The sequence below is a fragment of the Rattus norvegicus genome, chromosome 8, assembly GCF_021556685.1.
Source record: "Rattus norvegicus strain SHRSP/BbbUtx chromosome 8, alternate assembly SHRSP_T2T, whole genome shotgun sequence".
NCBI classification, from domain to species: domain Eukaryota; kingdom Metazoa; phylum Chordata; class Mammalia; order Rodentia; family Muridae; genus Rattus; species Rattus norvegicus.
The window spans coordinates 52345678-52364528 of NC_141541.1; the positions used below are offsets into that span (position 1 = coordinate 52345678).

Genomic DNA, 18851 nt, shown 5'->3' on the forward strand with positions numbered 1-18851 from the left:
TCCCACCTTCTTTGATTTTCTTGGTCTTCTCTGTTTTATGTACCCCAGATTGACCTTGAACTCACAGAGACCCATCTGTATTTGCTGCCCAATATGGCACTTCATCAAGTTTAAATGATAGTGGGGCATTCATTCAATGGAGCACTCTACCAACAGCCACACAACCCCAGCCCAGGATTCTGCTTTCTTAAACACTTGATCACTTCAATTCTATTCGAGAATGACGCCCATCTCAGAATTCCACAGTCATTTAACATGTCCCAGTGCTCAATTTGTTTACAAGACATCCTTCACAGAGCTCAGCAAACTGATCTTGAGCAAAAACAGACCTGATCAAGTCAGCACCCTGTGTAAAATATCCAGAGGCATTCTGTTGCCTTCGGTATAATGGCCCAAAACAAAATGGAGAATTTCCAAATACCAACATCTGGGCTCTGCCTACCACAAATCTTGAGTCTTGGACCTATTTCCTGTACCTCAGCCACAAATTTAAGTTTCACTACCACACACACTGTGCCTCCTTTTACTTCCCATGGTTTCCACTTGTTTTCCCCTGAATGAAAGTCTCCACTTCCCACTTCTAATTGTGTAACTGCCTTCCTAGCCATTCTTGTGTTTTCAACGGGGACAGTCCCTTCCTTGAGAATTGACTGCCCTTATTATGGTATATTTTATTCGTGCTTTCTACTCTGTGTTCTACACTACCCAGTGAGGAAGAACAGTTATGCCCATTTCTTCATTTTTATGAACAAGTCACAGTCACATAATCCAGTGAGGGAAACTCAGTAGGTATTTAAAAATGCCATGAACAGTCCCCAGCTCTGAAAAAAAAGAAAAGAAAAAAAAAAAAAAGAACCAAAAATGCCATGAACAGCAGCACATAACTTTACTCCTAGCACTCAGGAGGAAGTGGCAGGTGGATCTCTGAGTTTAAGGCCAATCTGGTCTACATGGGGAGTCCTAAGCCACCCAAGGTTGCACAGTAAGACCTCCCCTCAGAAAACAAAAACAAAATAAAGCCAGCCACCACATTCAGCTTGGCGTGATGACGCATGCACACTTGTACTCCCAAGGCTGGGGAAGTGGAGGCAGGAAGGAAGACCATAAACTTGAGGTCAGTTTCCAGGAGCGGGGACTATATAGTAAGTGACAAGACAGCCTGGGTTGCAAGACACTTCCTCCAAAGTCATTTTGGGTGTGGCCTATGTAAATAAATGTTTAAAGAGAACATAAAAACAGGTCAGGTGTTCAGAGGCCTGTAAACCCAGGTCTCCTGCCGCTGCGGGGGCAGGAAGATTCCAAAGACAACATCATGAGGCTTGATCTCCAAAGTAAAAAAGAATGTAGCTGTAGTCATGATGCTTCACCCCTCTAGTCCCGTGTAGACCAGGCTGGCCTTGAACTCACAGAGACCTGCCTGCCTCTGCCTTCCGAAGGCTGGGATTAAAGGAATGTGCCACTACAACTAAGATTTACTTCAGTGTTTGCATCTGTGTATGTAGGGACAGCCTATGTGTGCTATGCCTACAGAGGCCAAAGGAGAGCATCAGATCCTCACTGTAATTGGGAGTTATGGCTGTGGATGCCAGGTGAGTGCCATGGTAACTGAGCCAGGTTCCTCTGCAAAAGGAGCAAGTGTTCTTTTTAGCTGAGTCTTCTCTTTAGCTTCACCCCTCTTTGTTTCTAAAGTTGCCGGGATTAAAGGCGTGGACCACCATCACCCCCTGGTTTATAAAGTCCAGACTTCAAGGCAGTGTTTTGTTGACTAGTATAGTTCTCTTTCACAATTCGGGCTGGGTTATCCAGACATATTCTGGGATTGTTTTCTAAAATGCTGCCCCTTCCAAACACCATTTGTCTTTATTAAAGGGTATGAGTTCTGTGAAACAAAATAGAACGCTCTAATTTTTTGTTGTTGGTTTTTGCTGTTTGTTTTAGTTTTGTTTTATATTGTTTGAGACAGGGTTTCTCTGTGTATTCCTGGCTGTTAAGGAATTTTCTTTGTAAACCAGGCTGTCCTCAAACTCAAGAGATCTGCCTGCCTCTGCTTCCCAAGAGTTGGGATTAAAAAAGCCCGTGCTGAAGTCACCCCTGCCACCGCCACCATGCCACCGCCAGGCTGTTAGAGCTCATCTTTAATCCCAACACTTGACAGGTAAATATGGGAGGATTTTACATTCAAGGTCCGTCTGAGCTATAAAGAATGTCAAGGCCTATCTGGCTAATTTAGTGAGATCCTATCTATAAAAGGAAAAGAGAGGATCTGGGATGCATCTCAGTGGAACAGGTTACATGTATGAGGCCCTGAATTCTATCTCAATTATCAAACACATAAGAAACAGATCTCAAGACAACTAACAGTAGTGAGATCCTATCTATAAAAGGAAAAGAGAGGATCTGGGATGCATCTCAGTGGAACAGGTTACATGTATGAGGCCCTGAATTCTATCTCAATTATCAAACACATAAGAAACAGATCTCAAGACAACTAACAGTCAAGTGTGATGTCCAAGTGTGACCTATAATCTCAGCACTGGGAAAGTTTAAGGCCAGCCTGGGCCACAGCAAGACTTTAAAGTTTCTTTCTTTTTTAAAAAAGATTTACTTATTTACTTCATGTATTTGAGTACACTGAGTACATGGTAGCTGTCTTCAGACACACCAGAAGAAGGCATGGGAGCCTATTAGAGATGGTTGTGAGCCACCATGTGGCTGCTGGGAATTGAACTCAGGTCCTCTGGAAAAGCAGTCAGTGCTCTTAACCACTGAACCATTTCTTCAGCCCCACAGCAAGACTCTATATCAGAAAACAACAACAACAACAACAACAACAACAACAACAACATGCTGTCTATTCGCAAGCTAAGTCCAAGTAAATTATACTTCAAGGCTGGAGTTCAGACATGACCTGACTATCCCAAGCCATTTTCATTTTTTTTTTTTTCGGAGCTGGGGACCGAACCCAGGGCCTTGCGCTTCCTAGGCAAGCGCTCTACCATTGAGCTAAATCCCCAACCCCGCCATTTTCATTTTAGAAGTGAAGAAACTGGGGTCCAGAAAGAAGTAGCAGCTTGGGCCAGATAGAGATATATGTGACAGACCTAGTAGTTTCCTGCCTACTGGTCTTGCCTTCTGCCTAACCTCCTATGGCAGCCTACCTGGTTCGATCCTGTGTGGTATCCCAAAGAACAGGAAAACAAACATACCTGTGGTACCTAAAACTCACCTATACTAGGAATAGCACGTCTGTTTGATTGTTTTGGACAGGGTCTCACTATAGTCCTGACTAGCCTGGAACTCACAGAGACCCTTCTGCTTCTGAGTCCCAGAGGATTGTGTCAGTCACCACACCTGGCTCCATCCTTTCTATTAAATATTGCTAGAGACAAAACCCAGGGCCTTGAGTATGCTAGGGCAGTGCTCTACCTTGGAGCTATGTCCCCAACCCCTGGTCCCCATTTTACAGGAAAAACAAACAAACAAACAAACAAACAAACAAACCAAAACCTCAAGACAAGTAACAGCCAGGTTCCTCACTGCCAGGTGTGGTGTCCAAGCACTCTGGCGGGAGAAGCAGGGAAATCTCTAAGTTCAAGGCCAGCCTGGTCTACTTAAGGAGTTCCAAGCCAGCTAGGACAACATAGGTGAGGCTCTGGATTAAAAACAAAAATAACTGAGCTTCTGTATGTGCCCATGTCACAAAGGTAACCAACTAGTCAGCGGAGCTGGGTCTCAGATCAGAACAGGGCAGCCTCAGAGTCCACATTCTGAATGGCGTTCCGGCCTAGAAAAGAACAGCCTTTGGGAGAGGAGTGAAGAGAAGTGATGATTGGCTTTTTTGCAGCAACTTGACTTTACAGAGTGTCATCACTCAAACCTCTCTACATGTGTCCTTGTGTTCAAGGACATCTGTCCCACCTGACTGACCTGGGTCACAGTCAGTGAGCTGCCCACTCTATCAACACCACAGCCTCTGGGCCTGTTTGCTTTTCAGAAGATAAACAGCCATTCCCGTTTGTAAATTCCAATTTGATTTTAATTAAATAAATTAAATTCCAAGCCATCACACAGCAATGGACATCATCATCATCATCTCCCAACATATAGAGGTGCAACCTTGCTTTATGACCATACTGTCTAAAGCTCCTAAAGCCATCTCTCTAGGGAAAGAAGGCTTGCTCCCAGCTTCCTGGCTCCTTCCTTCCAACTGCGCCACTGCTCATGGAGAAGGTATCAAGTACAAAATGGTAATAAAGGGGAAGGAGAGACAAGGTGCGTGTGGGAGGTAGGGAGGTGGGGAGTGCCTGCCCCCCATCCCGGGCACTAGGCCGGCTTCCTATGATCTGCCAATGTCTTCTGAAGGCAGACAGACATCGGTGCTGGTCTAAAAGAGGACTCCCAAGGGAGGTGTAGAAACCTGTCCTGGGAATTGCCTTACCCTCCTGGGACAGAAAAGGGTCACCTGGGAGAGATGCCCTCTATCATCTGTTTGCCAAGGGCTCTAGACCACATATATAAATAGAAAAGAGAATAAATAAGGGAGAAGGATCTGCTGAAGAGAGTGCTCTGGACTCCCCTCTGGGGGCAGTACCAGCAGACTGCAGAGGCTTCTGAAGAATGTCCACACAAGAGAGACAGAGCCTGCCCTTTACTCTCAGCTGCCAAACTCTCCTATGTCCACAGCAACAACTGTTGCCTCTCAAATGCTTCCCATGTGAGACACCCTTCCCGCTAACCCCACAGCCCAGAGTGCTGGGGTTTCCTATAACCCAAGGGCTTTCCTGGTCCCAGCACTGGGGATCCAAGAAGGGGTACAGAAGGGGATGTGGGGGACAAACTAAGAGAACTCTTGCCCTCTCCTAGTTCAGGAGCTCTCAGAGCTGGGGGCTAGGGTTGCCATTGGCCTTGGGTTTGGACTTGAAGGAAAAACGCTTGATAAGGCGACGGGAAAAGCTGCCAGCCTTCTTCCGGACACTAGGTGTGGCTGTTGTGTTGGACAGGTCATCGTGCGACTGGCTCAGACCCGCTTCCTTCTGTCGGGGCCGCCGGCGGAAGATGAGCTTAGTGCCACTTCGCAGGAAACTCACTGTAGGGAAGAAGGGAAACTGAGGTGGACGGAGGGGCAGAGGACTGGGGTGAGGGTGGAGAAAAGACTTAGGAGGTTAGTACAAAAGATGAAGACTGGAAACTGTGTCTTGCCTAATGCCTGCCTTTCTCAGGAAAGGCGGTGGAAAGCGCACGCGAGCTTCACCCATCCTGAGGAAGGAACACGGTCCTAGGGGAGGGATCTGTGCACCTCTGACCACATCCCCTGGAGGAACAGCAAGGGTTGGACTGCTCCCAGAGGACTCTCAGCGACTGTGCCTCCTTTCAGGGGGAAGACAAAGGCTACACAGAGGGTGTTCTCTAAAGCCTATAAATCTTACAAGGAAAGGTGGGTTAACATACTACATTCCAGGGTGTGAGCAGTGGGGAGTCTGGAAACCTCAAAGACGGGAATTCCGGGGAATAGAGAGAGAAAGGTGCTCACACAGCAGGATTATCTCAAGTGCTGCAAGCCACAGATGGAGATTCTGTTCTGTTAGTTCTGTTTGAGGCAGAATCTGGATTCATAGCCAGGGCTGGTCTTGAACTCATAACCCAAGCTGAACTTAAACTCACAGCTATCCTCTTGCAGCAGACTCTCAAGTACTGAGATTAGAGTGTGCACTACAACACCAGCTTTTAAATCATAAATAGACTACAGCTGACAGGGTCATCAGTCAGTGGGTAAGATGGAAGGCAGCAAAGTCTTTGAAGTTGGAAAAGCTGTTTGCGACCTGAGTCACAGCCAGAGGGGGAATGACAAGCTTTCTCCCTTCCTTCCCACTTTCCTTCTTTGACAGTCTCAATGTGACCTGTAAACTCGCCTTCTCGAAATCCGGCCTCAGCCTCCCAAGTGCTGGGAATTCAGGTATTGCCACTCGGCTCAAAGGAACAATCTTTTCTCTTTTTATCTCTGCTTTTTTGAAACTGGCTTTCCCCAGGCTGGCTTTGAACTCACAGATCTACATGTCTCTGCCTCCTGAGTGCTGGGATGAAAGACATGCACCACCCTGCCAAGCTCAGGGTAAAATGTTAAGATTGGCATGGAATACAATTTCTTGTATCCATGCAACTGGGGGTACAGAGTAGAAGAGGGGGGGAAAACAGTGAGTTCTAAGCTAACTTTGGGTATAGTGTGAAACCCTGTCTCCAAACCAAAAAATCAAAACCTTAGCAAGAGTTAGGACATAACTCAGCAGGAGGCTGGGGGAGATGGCTCGGTGGTTAAGAGCACTTGCTGCTCATCCAGAGGATCACGGTTTGATTCCCAGCATTCACATGGCAGCTCAAAAATGTCTATAACTCAAGTTCAAAGGGCTCCAACAATCTCTTCCCACCTCCTTGGCACCAGGCACACATGTGACGTACATGTAGACAAAAGACTCACGCACAATTTAGAAAGATTGTTAAAGATGTCTCAACAGGGGGCTGGAGAGGTGGGCTCTGCCAGAGGTCCTGAGTTCAATTCCCAGCAACCACAAGGTGGTCCACAACCACCTGTAATGGAATCCGATGCCCTCTTCTGGTGTGTCTGAAGAAAGCATAATGTCCTCACATACATAAAATAAATAAATAAATAAATCTTAAAAAAAAAAAAAAAAGATATCTCAACAGGTAAAAAGGGTTTGCTGCCAAATGTGACAATTTCAGTTCAGTCCCTGGGACCCACATGGTGGAAGGAAAAACAACTCCTACAAATTGTTTTCTGGTTGTGTGCTGTGGCTGGTACATGTACGTACACGTACACGTACACACGTACCCACGTACACACGTACACAAGTACACACACACACAAATAAATAAGTGTAATCATTTTTAAAATGTTGTTGCGTGTCTATAATCCTTACAATTGGGTAGTGAAGGCTTGATGATCAGACATTTACAGCCAACTCTAGATGTATATAGCAGGTTTGAGCCAGCCTGGACTACATGAGATATCTTCAAACAACAAAAACAGTGAAAGCAAGCAAGCCGTTTAGCTCAGGAAGAAAGGGAAATATGTTGACTCCCCTTGCTGTCACTCCAGTTTGTTGTCCAAGCTTGGAACTGAAGCACCAACTCTCCCCCATCTACTGGAGTTTGCTGGACTGGAGTTGTCTGGTAGGAATAAAGTTACAATACAGTACAAAAAAAAAAGCAGTAAACTGCTGAGTATGGAGGAGGCCCATGCCTAGAATTTAGCACTAGGGAAACTGAGGCAGAAGATTATAAATTTGAGGCTAGCTTGGGCTATACATTACATTCCAGGTCAGACTCTGTCTCAGCCCTGCCTCCTCAAAAAGCAGTAATTGGGATGACTTGTCTGTTGTTCCCCACCTTTGTGATCCTTGAGGCTTCGGGTCTCCAGGGCACCAGTAGACCCTGTTTCTGACTCAACATCATCCACCGACGGCCTCTCAGAAATGTCTGAACGTGTTGTCTCGTCTGCTTCCTGGACACTTGTGGGACTGGAGAGAGCATCAACGGGTCCTGGGGATGTGGCTGAGGGGTCTGAGGGAGGTGATGAAGGACCACCACTGGCTCCTGCATCATCTTGCATTGAGGCTTCCAGAGATGCTGCATAACCCAAGGAGAGTGCCAACTCGTCCTGAGCGATGGGCACCTGCCAGGAGGGACAGGTTTTAATGGGCAAGAATGACCCATGAGGGCCTTCTCCCCATTTTAGCTCTCTCCCCAGAGCTCTGTTACCTTGGAAACACCAGAGATGATGAGCGTGCTGCGCTTGGTGGGTGTCTTCTTGGCTGCCCGCCCACTGGGCTCCGTCAGCTGGCGGATTGCTGTCTCTGCTACTGGATCCAAGCCATTGGAAAGGTGGCTCTCCCCTGCTGGGGGATACAGAGGATCCGTGGCTTCACTTCCACCTGGCTCCTTCTTGGGTTCGAACCCCTCTTGCACCACCCAAAGTAGTTCTTGACTACAGGGACCTTAGAGCCACCAATGCGCACTCATTCCCCTTCCCCACTCACGGCTGCTACTGTGGGAGGCATTGCTGGGGCCGCTGCTCTCACTCAGCACAGTTGTCATCTTCTCAGTCACCTCCACCTTGGACGGGGAGCGGGAGGGGGAGTCTGCTGGGTGGGGGAGGGGGAGTGAGCTGGGAGGTGCTTTGGAATGGCCCCACCCCTACTGTCTCTATCGAGATGCAGACTTCGGTTGACTCAGAGGGCAAAGATGATTAAGGGGGATTAATCACAAGGGTGATTAAAAAGACGACAGCATGGGGAAGTGCCATGGGGCCCACTGGAGGGTCTAGGGAGATAGCAAATGTGAATGGAGAATGTTTAGGGGACCCTGGAGATAGACAAACTGCCATGGGGTCCCCAAAGATGGAACGAGTGACGTAAGGCCACAAAAGACACTGGGTTTGCTAGAAGAAGCAGGGGCCACTGCAGGGTGGGACAATTAGCCAGCCGGGGTTAGAGTCAAAGAAGGAAAGAGACCCATGGAAAGACAGAAAGCAATTTAGGGCAGGAGGAGAGGATAGAAGATTCCAAAGGGCTGGACGGAGAGAGGACGGTTGGAGGAATGGTGAGGTGCAAAGAAGTGTGAGAGACAAGGATGAGGATGACACATATGCATCAGAACAGGACATCAGGGAGACGTGCTGGCATTAAGGCTTTCCTCCCCTCCCCTATCAGGCGATGGGTTCTACTCTGAGGTCTTGACAAGAGCTACTCCCTTTTACCTAGTTTGCCATCTACACGGGGGCGGGACTGCACAGTAGTAACAGTGGTGACGATTGTGCCATCAGGCATGATGGTCCGGTCCAACTCAATCTTCTTGGTGGGTGTGATGCTGGGGCGAGGGGTGGAAGAGGTGGGCGTGCCCAGATTCCGAGGAGAGCCCTGCTCATAGTGTAGCTGCCAAACAGTGAGGAGAGAACGAGGGTCAGGATCTCAGAGACTTCCCAGTTTAGGTCCATCCATCTCCCCAAAGCGGTTGCCTTCTCACCTCCACTGTCACGATGGCCGCTGGGCTCAGGGATTTCCCGGGCCCTGGAGTCAGTGGACACACTTGCCTCCGTGACAGTGGTTTGGAAGGTGAGCCCACAGGCAGTGTGGCTTGGCCAAGGAGTTCAGCTAGAGGCAAGAGTGATACTGTGAGGCAGGCCCAGGAGCAGGACCTGTTCAGCACCCACTCCAAAGTGTCCTTCTGTCCCCTGCTCACCATCTCCACAACTGCTGCTCCTGAGCACTTTGAGGGTCAGCTCCCGGCTCTGGGGACCCAGATCCCTGAAGGTCAAAAGAGGACGGATAGGTCAGGTAAGGAGCATAGAACACTGAGCCCCCACGTCAGTCAAAGAGATGTGGGTTATACGATAGCACCAGGACTCTGACTTGTCCACCTTCCTGGGATTATGAACCAAACCATGAGAGGAAATTACTTTCCTTAACCAGGTATGCACATCCCTAACATTCTTCCACTGTCAGACGTATATCTCAGGTTGAAGCTGCCATCCTGTTTTTTTTTTTGTTTTTTTTTCAAGCATTTCTCACTGTCAAGAAGATTCTCACATTCTGTTGCAATGCTACTCTTGCTTGAAGGTGTGGTTTAAATAGACTTCTCCCATGAAGAGTCATCAGATCTTTATTCCATTATGAGAATTCATCTCCTCTCCCAAAGCACCCCCATGGCATGCTGTGCATGAATCTCAACTGGCAAATCTGTCCCGTCTTCCCTAGGTACATCTGTCTCTGCCTCAGGCCTGTGATCCACCAGGAGGTAGGGCTGTATGTATTCCTTGTCTATGTCCCCAGGGCCTAGCATACAGTGGAGGTCCACACCACAGGCTACCGAAAGCAGGGCTGGCTAACTCACGCCAAGACTAGCCTGGAAAGGTTTCTTCATCCTGACTGCCCATGGGGACAGAATGTGACTTACAGAGCTAAATCCTCTGCCCATTCCACCTCAGAGCCAGCCCTTGTGGGTTTGGTCCACTTCTGTTGCATGGGGTTGTCAAGCTCAGCAGCACAGCACAGTTCCTCAGTACCTGTAAGGAAACAGAACTTAGAGGATGCTTGGACGGAAGGGACACAAGTCCAGGGAACAAAGAAGCTATGTCCTGGGTAGAGGGGAAGGGCAAGAGCAATGAAATTCTCACCTCCTAGCTCACTTCCCAGGTGAGATGCTCGAAGCTGCCGTAAGAATAGTCGGGTAGGTCTGGGGATGGATGGCTGGGCCTGGGACATCGTGGGTGGCTTCTCACTGGGTACCTAAGAGCAGAAGGAGGGAAAAAGAGAAATAATCCTCATATAGTATTCTGGAGATGGGCTACATGCAGACCTTTCCCTTTGGGTGTGCACTCACCAGGCCTCCTGGGGCAGAGCAGGCCCTGAGGTTGACCATCATGGCGGGCTGAGTGCTGACGATAGCGTCCTTGATCAGTTCCTCAACTGTTGAAAGCTCTGGTTGTTCCTCATCTCTCTGCAGAGAGGAGAAGAGGTGGAGCCTCTGCCCTGCTCCATTGCTGGTTCAGTCTCTCCCCTGCTGCCCCCTTCTTACCTCCCTAGTCTGAGACTTGGGAAGCACCTTCAGGCTGAGATCTGGGCGGTCCGTGAAGGCCCAGGACACCAGCAGCCCCTCATCAGGGATTTCCTCAAGGCTGACTTCCAACTAGAGACAAGAACAGAAGGATTAGTGTGACCTACCCCATTCTTCCCAGGCCCCCCTGCTAACACCTCAGGACCCTTCCTTCCCAAGTTCCATGGCACAGAGGAACTAGAAAGAGAATGCTGGGCCAACTCAACTGCCCTCTGCCCAAATCAGTTCCCCACGTTTCCCTCCACCTGTGTTGGTGGCAGTGTCAGAGTGACGTGGTAGGTCTCCATGGAGACGGCAGCGGGGGACTGCTGGGTCACGGAGATGGGGAAGCGCACCTCCTCAGCAGCCAGCTGGCAGTGCAGCACCTGAAACAGGGAGATGTGCCAGCCATCGAGGAGGACACCCACCTTGCTCTGCCCTGTGCTACAATGGTTCAGTAGACCCTTCCCCACTTCTGTTGTCCTTGGGAGGTCCTTTTGAGGGCCCTAAGCTTCTCAATGAATTAGACAAAAGCAAAACACTCAGCCAGGTGGTGGTGGCTCGTGCCTTTAATCCCAGTACTCCAGAGGCTGAGGCAGGCAGATTTCTGAATTTGAGGCTAGCCTGGTCTACAAAGGGAGTTCTAGGATAGGCAGGACTACACAGAGAAACCCTGTCTCAAAACAAAACCCTTCTCTCTCTAGAAAAATGCACACACGCATACACGCACACTTTGCCTGTCACGTCAGTGAGATTCTCAGACCTCCTGAAACAAATCCTTAGGTCCTTAAGGCACACAGAAACTCCAAATTAAGAACCCTTCAACTAAGGGAAACCTTAGGGTCAGGGTCAGCCCCTCCTACCCCATCTGGTAGTGCCCACCAGACCCTTACCATGGTACGCTCTGATTGGTCAACGCAGGTCACATGACTAATGCTGGCTCTTGGTGGGAGTTGGGGTATCTCCTCAAAGGCGATTTGGATGGAGCTCTGAGGAAGTAATGTGGGCGGGCACAAGATCAAGTCTCTGGAGCTGTCCCCTGCAGGGCTGGTCTACCCAATTGCTGACTGGATTCTAGCACTGCAGAGGCCTCAGCTACAGGCTGTCCTCTGGCCCCTCCTAGTTTCAACACTTTAGAACAGAAGGTTTTCCCTCCAGCCCCACTATCTCCATGGATCTGCAGCTTCTAGGGGTTGCTGAGAACCTGGAAGCTAGAATACCTTGGAGGCCAGCTTGCCTTGAACCTTGGATAACTCTTCAAATCCAGGAATAACTCTGCTCTCCCTGCTTCTCTCTTCACCCCCTCCCCTTAACCATTTATTCTTATCACAAATAAAAGTAAATGACAACAACAATGACAACAACAACAAAAATGACATGTTCACTGCTATCTGCAGCTGGGCAAGGCTGAGGGTGAACTGGCTGTGTCATTTGCTATAAAGTAAGATAAATAGGGCTAAGACTTTTCCCAAATAAACAGGACGTGAATGGTCAGAGGTGCCCTATCATTCTGCCTAAGTTCTTAGAAATAAAGACTAACTTATTCCTTCTCCGGGGAACTTCATCAGAAGAAGCAAGCTCAGAGAGAGGGCTCAGGGGTCCCAGGCCTAGACAACTCCTTCCAGTGAACAGCAGGAGTATTAGGGAGCAGAAAGCCGATTAGCTTAGCTCTCAAAAGAGCCCCTCCCTAATTCTTCTACAGCAGTGGAAAGCAGGATAGAAGAACTGAGGAGGGGGCACAGCCTGTGCTGGCAATATGTCCTTTAGGCTTGACATAGAGAAACAAACTTCAAAGAGTGCATTCACTTTCCCTAGCAAACTAGGGGAAGACAACTTCCCTGCCGTAGTAGTTGTCTTCTTCAAAAGTCATGCCAATTGGAAAGATGAATCTCAATCTCTCTCTCTCTCTCTCTCTCTCTCTCTCTCTCTCTCTCTCTCTCTCTCTCTCTCTGTCTCTCTCTCTCCCCCCCACCCCTGCAAGAGAGGCCAATGTCCAGCTGAGTCAGCTGTCCCAGGGAGTTGCCTCTGACCCAGGGACAAGGTACAGGGAGAGCCAAGTTTGAGGAGTAGGTTCAATGTATAAACTGACAGATGTCATCTGGCTTCCAGCTGACCAGCTGGGAAGAGGAAACAGGAGAACTTCTTGGGGCCACTTCAGTTTCCAAGCATCTGGATTAATAGGGCAAAAGCCTCTAAGCTCTTATGGCTGGAATCAGAGAAAGACCTCAGCGCAAGGAGCTGACAGACTGAGGGCCAGGAAGAGAAATGGTCCAGAAAAGGGACCTGCCTTCCAACCAACCTCGGTCTCATGACTCTTGTTTCCTGCCCACTTCCTGGGAGCCCAGATGCCCATAGTGCAATGGGTGGAGGTAGACTCAGCTGGTCTCTGACCGACCCTTAAGGGGCAGCCCAAGTTCATTCATTAGAAAAGATGCAGGCTATCAATAAATATGCCCTTTAACTGAACAACTTTCCCTTCAACACTAGACTGCAGGCCGGTCTGGAGGACTGTGGTACTGAAATTATTGGAATATGGAGGGATGATTCAGTTACCTTAGGGGCTCTACCTGACCACCAGGGTTTGGGAGCCTGAAATCTTAACTGGGTGTGGTGGCATGAGGACCAGGCAAATTCCTTCTGCAGGTGCACCTGTCTCCCTTGGCCCAACCAGCCCAGTCTAGGCGGAAGTGCCCTTAGGCACACGGATTAGCGTTGCTATGAGAACAGTAACTTGTGCTGGGTTTAGAATCAGAGTACCCTGTCCATAAAAATAGAAAATCTGGTACATAACTGGACTTCTTTACAAGCCCCAGTCTAACCTGCACGCTCTTCTCTGCTCTGAAAGAGAAAGCTGTGGGGCTCTCCGGTTGATCCCCAGCCCTAATCCAGCCCTCCTAACATGAGCAAGCTCTTCCCTAGAAGGCAAAGCAGAAGGGACGACACAGGGGCTAAGTGCAACTCACCCCGTCCCTGCAGGCCTGCTCATTCAAGGCTCGCACCCAAGCCCGTTGCCAGTTCTCCCGGAAAGACTTGAAGGCAAAGAGCGAAGCCAGGAGGCCCCGTACGCCGGCTTCCTCGGGGGCGCTGCTCCGGGTCGCCCGCAAACGCAGCAGCGAACGCCACACACCCAGCTCGCGCAATGAACCCCCGGGCTCGGCAGCTGAAGCGGGTCGAGAGTCTCGGCCCCCACCGGCTCGCGACAGCCACAAACCCCGGGCATACTGCAGCAACCAGCCCAATACCGTGAGCAGCGAGGCGGCGAAGAGGACCAGCAGGGCCGCCCAGCCCACATCCCGCTGCCCCCAGTCTGGATCCATGCTCCCGCGGGCTCTGGTCCCGGCTCGGGCTCAGCCGCTGCCCCGGGGGAGCATGGCCCGGATGGACCGTGGGGCGTGGGCGAGCTCCCCCGGGGCTGAGAGCGCAGGCTCCGGGACTCTCCGGCGCCGCCGAGATCCTAGGACCAGTCGGTGCCACCGATAGAGAAGAGGTTCTCCGGGGTCGCGACGCTCGGGCTCTGTCTCCGTAGCCGGAGATCCGGGTCCCTGACACCGGCGTTGTGACCCCAGCTAGACTCCAGCTAGCACCCGACTCCTCCCACGGCTTGGGCCCCCGCCGGACACCGGCAGAGACCAGTCTGCGGAGACACCGGGGCTCGCGGGCCGGCACCGGCTCCGGGAGGGCTGCGTGCGCAGAACTGACACTGACAACACCGCCGGCGCCCCGCCCCCACCCGCCCTTAAAGGAGCCGCGCCCTCACCGGGCGGGGCCGAGCTAACTCGCCGCTCAGAGCTAGAGGAGGGTGAAGTGGGGGAGGGTTGAGCTGCACACGTAGAGGATTCCGGGATGAGAATAGGCGGAGTCTTTAACTGTACCGCCCGGTCCTGAAACCCCTGTGCACCCCTTCAGTACCAGGCAAGGGAACTTCACTTAACTGAGATACCGCCCGTTTTCCCCTGCGTTTCTTAAATTGCTATGGTTGGACGCCTGCAGGTTAAAAGTGAGTTAGTCCCTGTGGAAATCACCACTCACTCTCAACACCTCCTGGCTCAGCAGCTCCTTGCATGAGGCTAGGCGCATGGTAAGGAGTGGGTAAGATATCCCTCCCAGATAGAGGTGCTTGCCAAAATCCAGTTAATATCAACGGCGAGAAAAATGAAGGCAAACCTGGTAAAGGTTGAGACTAGAACACTATCATCATCCTCCTTCCCCCTGGAGCTAGGATTCAGGAACCCCCCCTATTAACCTCCTTGCTTGCGTGGGTTTGTTCTCGAGATATTTCCCAAGCCCTAGGCTGAGTCTGTTTTTAAAAATAATACATTTCCATAGTAACAGCTCCTGCCTGTGGAGCACGTGTAGAAAGGATGGTAATGAAAAGGGAGCTGGCATTGTAGCACTGGACTATCAATAGATTGGGTCAAAAGACTCTCATCCAAATATGTGGCATCCCGTGTAGTGCCACCTGACTGTAGTCCTGGCTGCTTAGGAGGCTGAAACAGGATGAACCCTTTGCCAAGGAGTTTGAAACCAACCTGGGTTAGACCTTATCACAAGCAAGCCCCACCCCACAAACCAAATGTGCGATGTCCCAGCCAACTCCAAAGAAATGGTGTTCTAGGAAGACCGCACAACGGACAAGCTCTGGATGTACCCTTTCCTGTAGATCCTTATATGATTGGAGCTCATCTTTGGTTCTTGAGGACAGGGGAAGGTATCTATAAAAAAGATTAGGTGGAATTCTATTTCCCTAGAGACATATGATGAGGTCTCTGACACAATTTCTTCTACACACGAGATAGGATGAGAAAGATGTTAAATATCGTTCAAATCCATTTCTCTAAGGAACAAGCCTATGAAAGTAAACATTAGACTTTACAAGGTCTAGGGTTTTAGAGGTAGGTTAAAAAAAATGGCCGTGGGTTGGGGATTTAGCTCAGCGGTAGAGCGCTTGCCTAGTGAGCACAAGGCCCTGGGTTCGGTCCCCAACTCCGAAAAAAAGAAAAAAGAAAAAAAAAAAAAGAAAAAAAATGGCCGTCAGCAACAGAGCTGTCTGACCTAGAAGAGGAAAGGTTCTGCAGCCTGAGGTAGCCTGATTTTACTGCAAGGGGTGATAGACAGAGATGAGATGGTGAGGCAACATTGCTGTGACTGTAACAGTACACAGCGAGCTCCAAAACTAATGGAGATCCCTAGAGTCTCCATCTTTAATCTAGGAGCAGAAAACATGGAACCAAAGAAGGAGAGAACTCTGGGATATAACCTAGGAGAAAGGAGTCAACGGGGGGAGAAGAACCATGTTCAAGGAACCGAGTAATGCAAGCAATTGAGGAAATGCAAGGTTCTTCTCTACCAAGAATCCTTCTCAGGAACATTTAGATCTCTGAAGAACTCTGTTCTCTGGTAGTGAGTGGGAGGGCTCGCCGGTAAGCCCAGCCCTAAGGAGGCTAAGTAAGGATTGTGAATTCAAGGTCAGCCTGGGATCTATAAGAAAGCCAAGCATGGTTGTATATCCCTTTAGTTCCAGAGCTTGGTCAGGGAGGGGGCAGAGGCAGGCTGATCTCTATTACTTGTTGGTCTACACAGTGAGTTCTAAGCCAGTTAAAGCTGTACATTAACACCTTGTGTCAAAAAAAAAAAAAAAAAAGAAAAGAAAAAAGAAAAAAGAAAAGAAAAGTCAGTTCTCTATAATCTTAGGTTTGTTTCTTCAACTTTTTGACTGGATACTTGGTACTGATCCAGATCTGGCTGGATTTCCCTGGTTTCCATGTCTCCCTTCTACCAATTACTTGACTTTTGAGTACTTATTTCTTTCTGCTTTATGGTTTCGCTGGGTGTTTATGTGAGTGCTTTGTTTAACTAAGCAGAAAACTCAGAATAGAAATGATGTCCTAATCACCTCTCTTCCCTCATGCTCAATGAATGTGTTTTAATTATGCTGAAGAGGTCTTTGAAGGAAGCAACTAAACTCTTGTCACTATATTCCCTACAGCATTTAGGAGTTTCTTATACCACAGAGATTTGCCAGTTGTCGTGTTTCTTCTTGTTTTTGTTTTCTGGGACAGGGTCTCACTGGCTGGCTCAGAAGTTCCTATGTAGACCAGGCTGCCCTTGAACTCATAGAGGTCCTCCTGCCTCTGCCTCTCAAGTGCAGGGATTGAAAGGGTGTATCACCATACCCCTACCACATGGCAGCTGACAACTGTCTGTAATTCCAGGTTCAGGGAATCTGATACCCTCCAATACCAATGTACATAAAATGAAAATAAATGATTTTAATGTAAATACATGAAATATCCAATAAACTGGGAAAGGGAATACCATTCAAAATGTAAATAAGAAATACCCAATTTAATAAAAATGAAAGAAAAAAAGAAATGTAAATACAGATCTCTCAATGGAAAATAGTACAATAGGGTTTGGGATATAGGTCAGTGGTAGATGCCTGACCTAATATGCATGAGACCTTTGGTTCTGCCCCCAGCATTGCAGAGAGAGGGAGGGAGAGAGAGAGAGGGAGGGAGGGAGTGAGGGAGGGAGAGAGAGAGAGAGAAGGCTGCATCAAAGAAACCTACCATAAGTTAGTACCTCAGTGACTGAGGCTCAGATAGCCTCAGAGGCTAACTTCCCTTTAGATAGGGCATGTGGCTGGCACCTATAATCTTACTATGCCCTTGGAGGCAGAGGCAGGAGATTCTGAGTTCAAGACCAATCTACATAGAGAGACCCAGGCTCAAATCAAACAAACAAACAAAAGTGAAATCAGAGAAGACATCTACTACAAAGGGAACATTAGGAACAAATACCATGAGCCATATAAAACTGAGTTAATGATTACTACTCATTGGAAATTTCAGCTTGACCTTACAGTAGCTTTCATTTTGACCTAGCTCTTGAGAGAGGAAAACCAGTATCACTTGAACCCACACTTTCCTTCCTTTATCTGTAGTAATAGTTGGAATTTCTGCTCTGTTCAGAAATGTCTGGTTGTCTTTCTCAACCTCTCTAGAATTCCTGTTATCAGTCAAGTTTAAGAAGCAGGACTTGTGGGCTGGAGAGATGGCTTGGCGGTTGAGAGCACTGTCTGCTCTTCCAGAGACTCTGAGTTCAATTCCCAGCAACCACATGGTGACTCACAACCATCTGTAATGGGGTCTGATGCCCTCTTCTGGCCTGCAGGTGTACATACCAATAGAGCACTCATTTACATAAAATAAATCTTTAAAAAAGAGAGAATGAACCAGGACTCCAGCTGGGTGCGATGTATGATACCAGGAGAGGCAGGAGGATTGTCACAAGTTCCTCCTCGAGCTGTTCTAAATAGTGAGTTCCAGAGCAGTTGAGAGGACACTACGACTTTCTTCATTATTTCCTCTTTTCAAAAATCATGTCAGCCCAAAGGACTGGGAAATGTTAGGTTTTACTTCCAGGTGATGACTTTTGGTAGACTGAAAGGAGAAAGGGCAGATGGGAAGGACAGGGCCACAGGTAGGCCTTGCTTCAGACTTTGCAGAGCTCTCTCGTGGCCTTTTTACACCGGCAGAAACCCATCTGCTTAGTCAGGCGATTGATTTAATAGTAGGTTGGCCTTGCTTACTGGGAGGCACTCCGGGCTGCTGAGATGTGTGCTGTCTGCTCTGCACAGGGAAAACAGCAACTCAGCAGATTCAGGAATCCCAGAGATGACACTTCAGGATTCGGGCCCATGCTTTAAACTGTTAGTTACCAGGGAAGACACGAAATTCCAAGTGAGCCTGGCATTTGTTTCTTTCTCTGTTAATCAAGGGAGCACTACCATCCTGGGAGCAAAATGATTCAGATTATATGACAGGTATCCAAGTAACCACTTCAAATGAATGGTACAGGTACATGTAACTGAAAAATCCCTAGTGCCTTGTCTTTAAACAAGTTCTCAACCCTCCTAGGTGGCTGGTGGATAAGACAGTGATCTCTGGAATAGAAACAGAGATTTTAGGGCTTAAGTCAGCTTGGAAAAGAAGCTTTATTAGAATTGACCTAATAATAATAATAATAATAATAATAATAATAATAATAATAAAGATAGACTGTCCCTCACACTTCCAGGGAGTCTCAGCCTACTCTTGATCAACAAAGTAGCTGAATGCTCCCTCCTCTGGGGATCTAGCGAGCTCTGCCTTCCCATTGGCTCTGCGCCTCTCAGCCTCCCGGTTTGGAAGACCCTTCCCCTGGAACTAAGGAAATGTAAGATAATATCCCTCCCTCTCTGTCAC

General features: G+C 48.7%; 1 protein-coding gene across 20 annotated transcripts; it reads right to left on the minus strand.

Annotated features, from left to right (window-relative positions):
* Positions 1 to 4014: 4014 nt before the first annotated feature.
* C2cd2l (C2CD2-like) lies at positions 4015 to 14316 on the minus strand. Of its 20 annotated transcripts, none has more exons than XR_015626416.1 (15): positions 13569 to 14316; positions 11499 to 11594; positions 10872 to 10991; positions 10588 to 10698; positions 10393 to 10509; positions 10187 to 10298; positions 9967 to 10075; positions 9253 to 9317; positions 9037 to 9164; positions 8771 to 8945; positions 8052 to 8153; positions 7774 to 7907; positions 7402 to 7687; positions 6477 to 7182; positions 4015 to 5086 (listed from the first exon to the last, which is right to left on the minus strand). XR_015626416.1 is itself a non-coding variant. In XM_087560955.1 (15 exons), the coding sequence occupies exons 2-15, from the start codon at positions 13920 to 13922 to the stop codon at positions 4875 to 4877; spliced, it is 2121 nt and encodes a 706-aa protein (XP_087417081.1). In that variant the 5' UTR covers positions 13923 to 13959; positions 14028 to 14316; the 3' UTR covers positions 4015 to 4874.
* Between the last annotated feature and the right edge of the window lie 4535 nt (positions 14317 to 18851).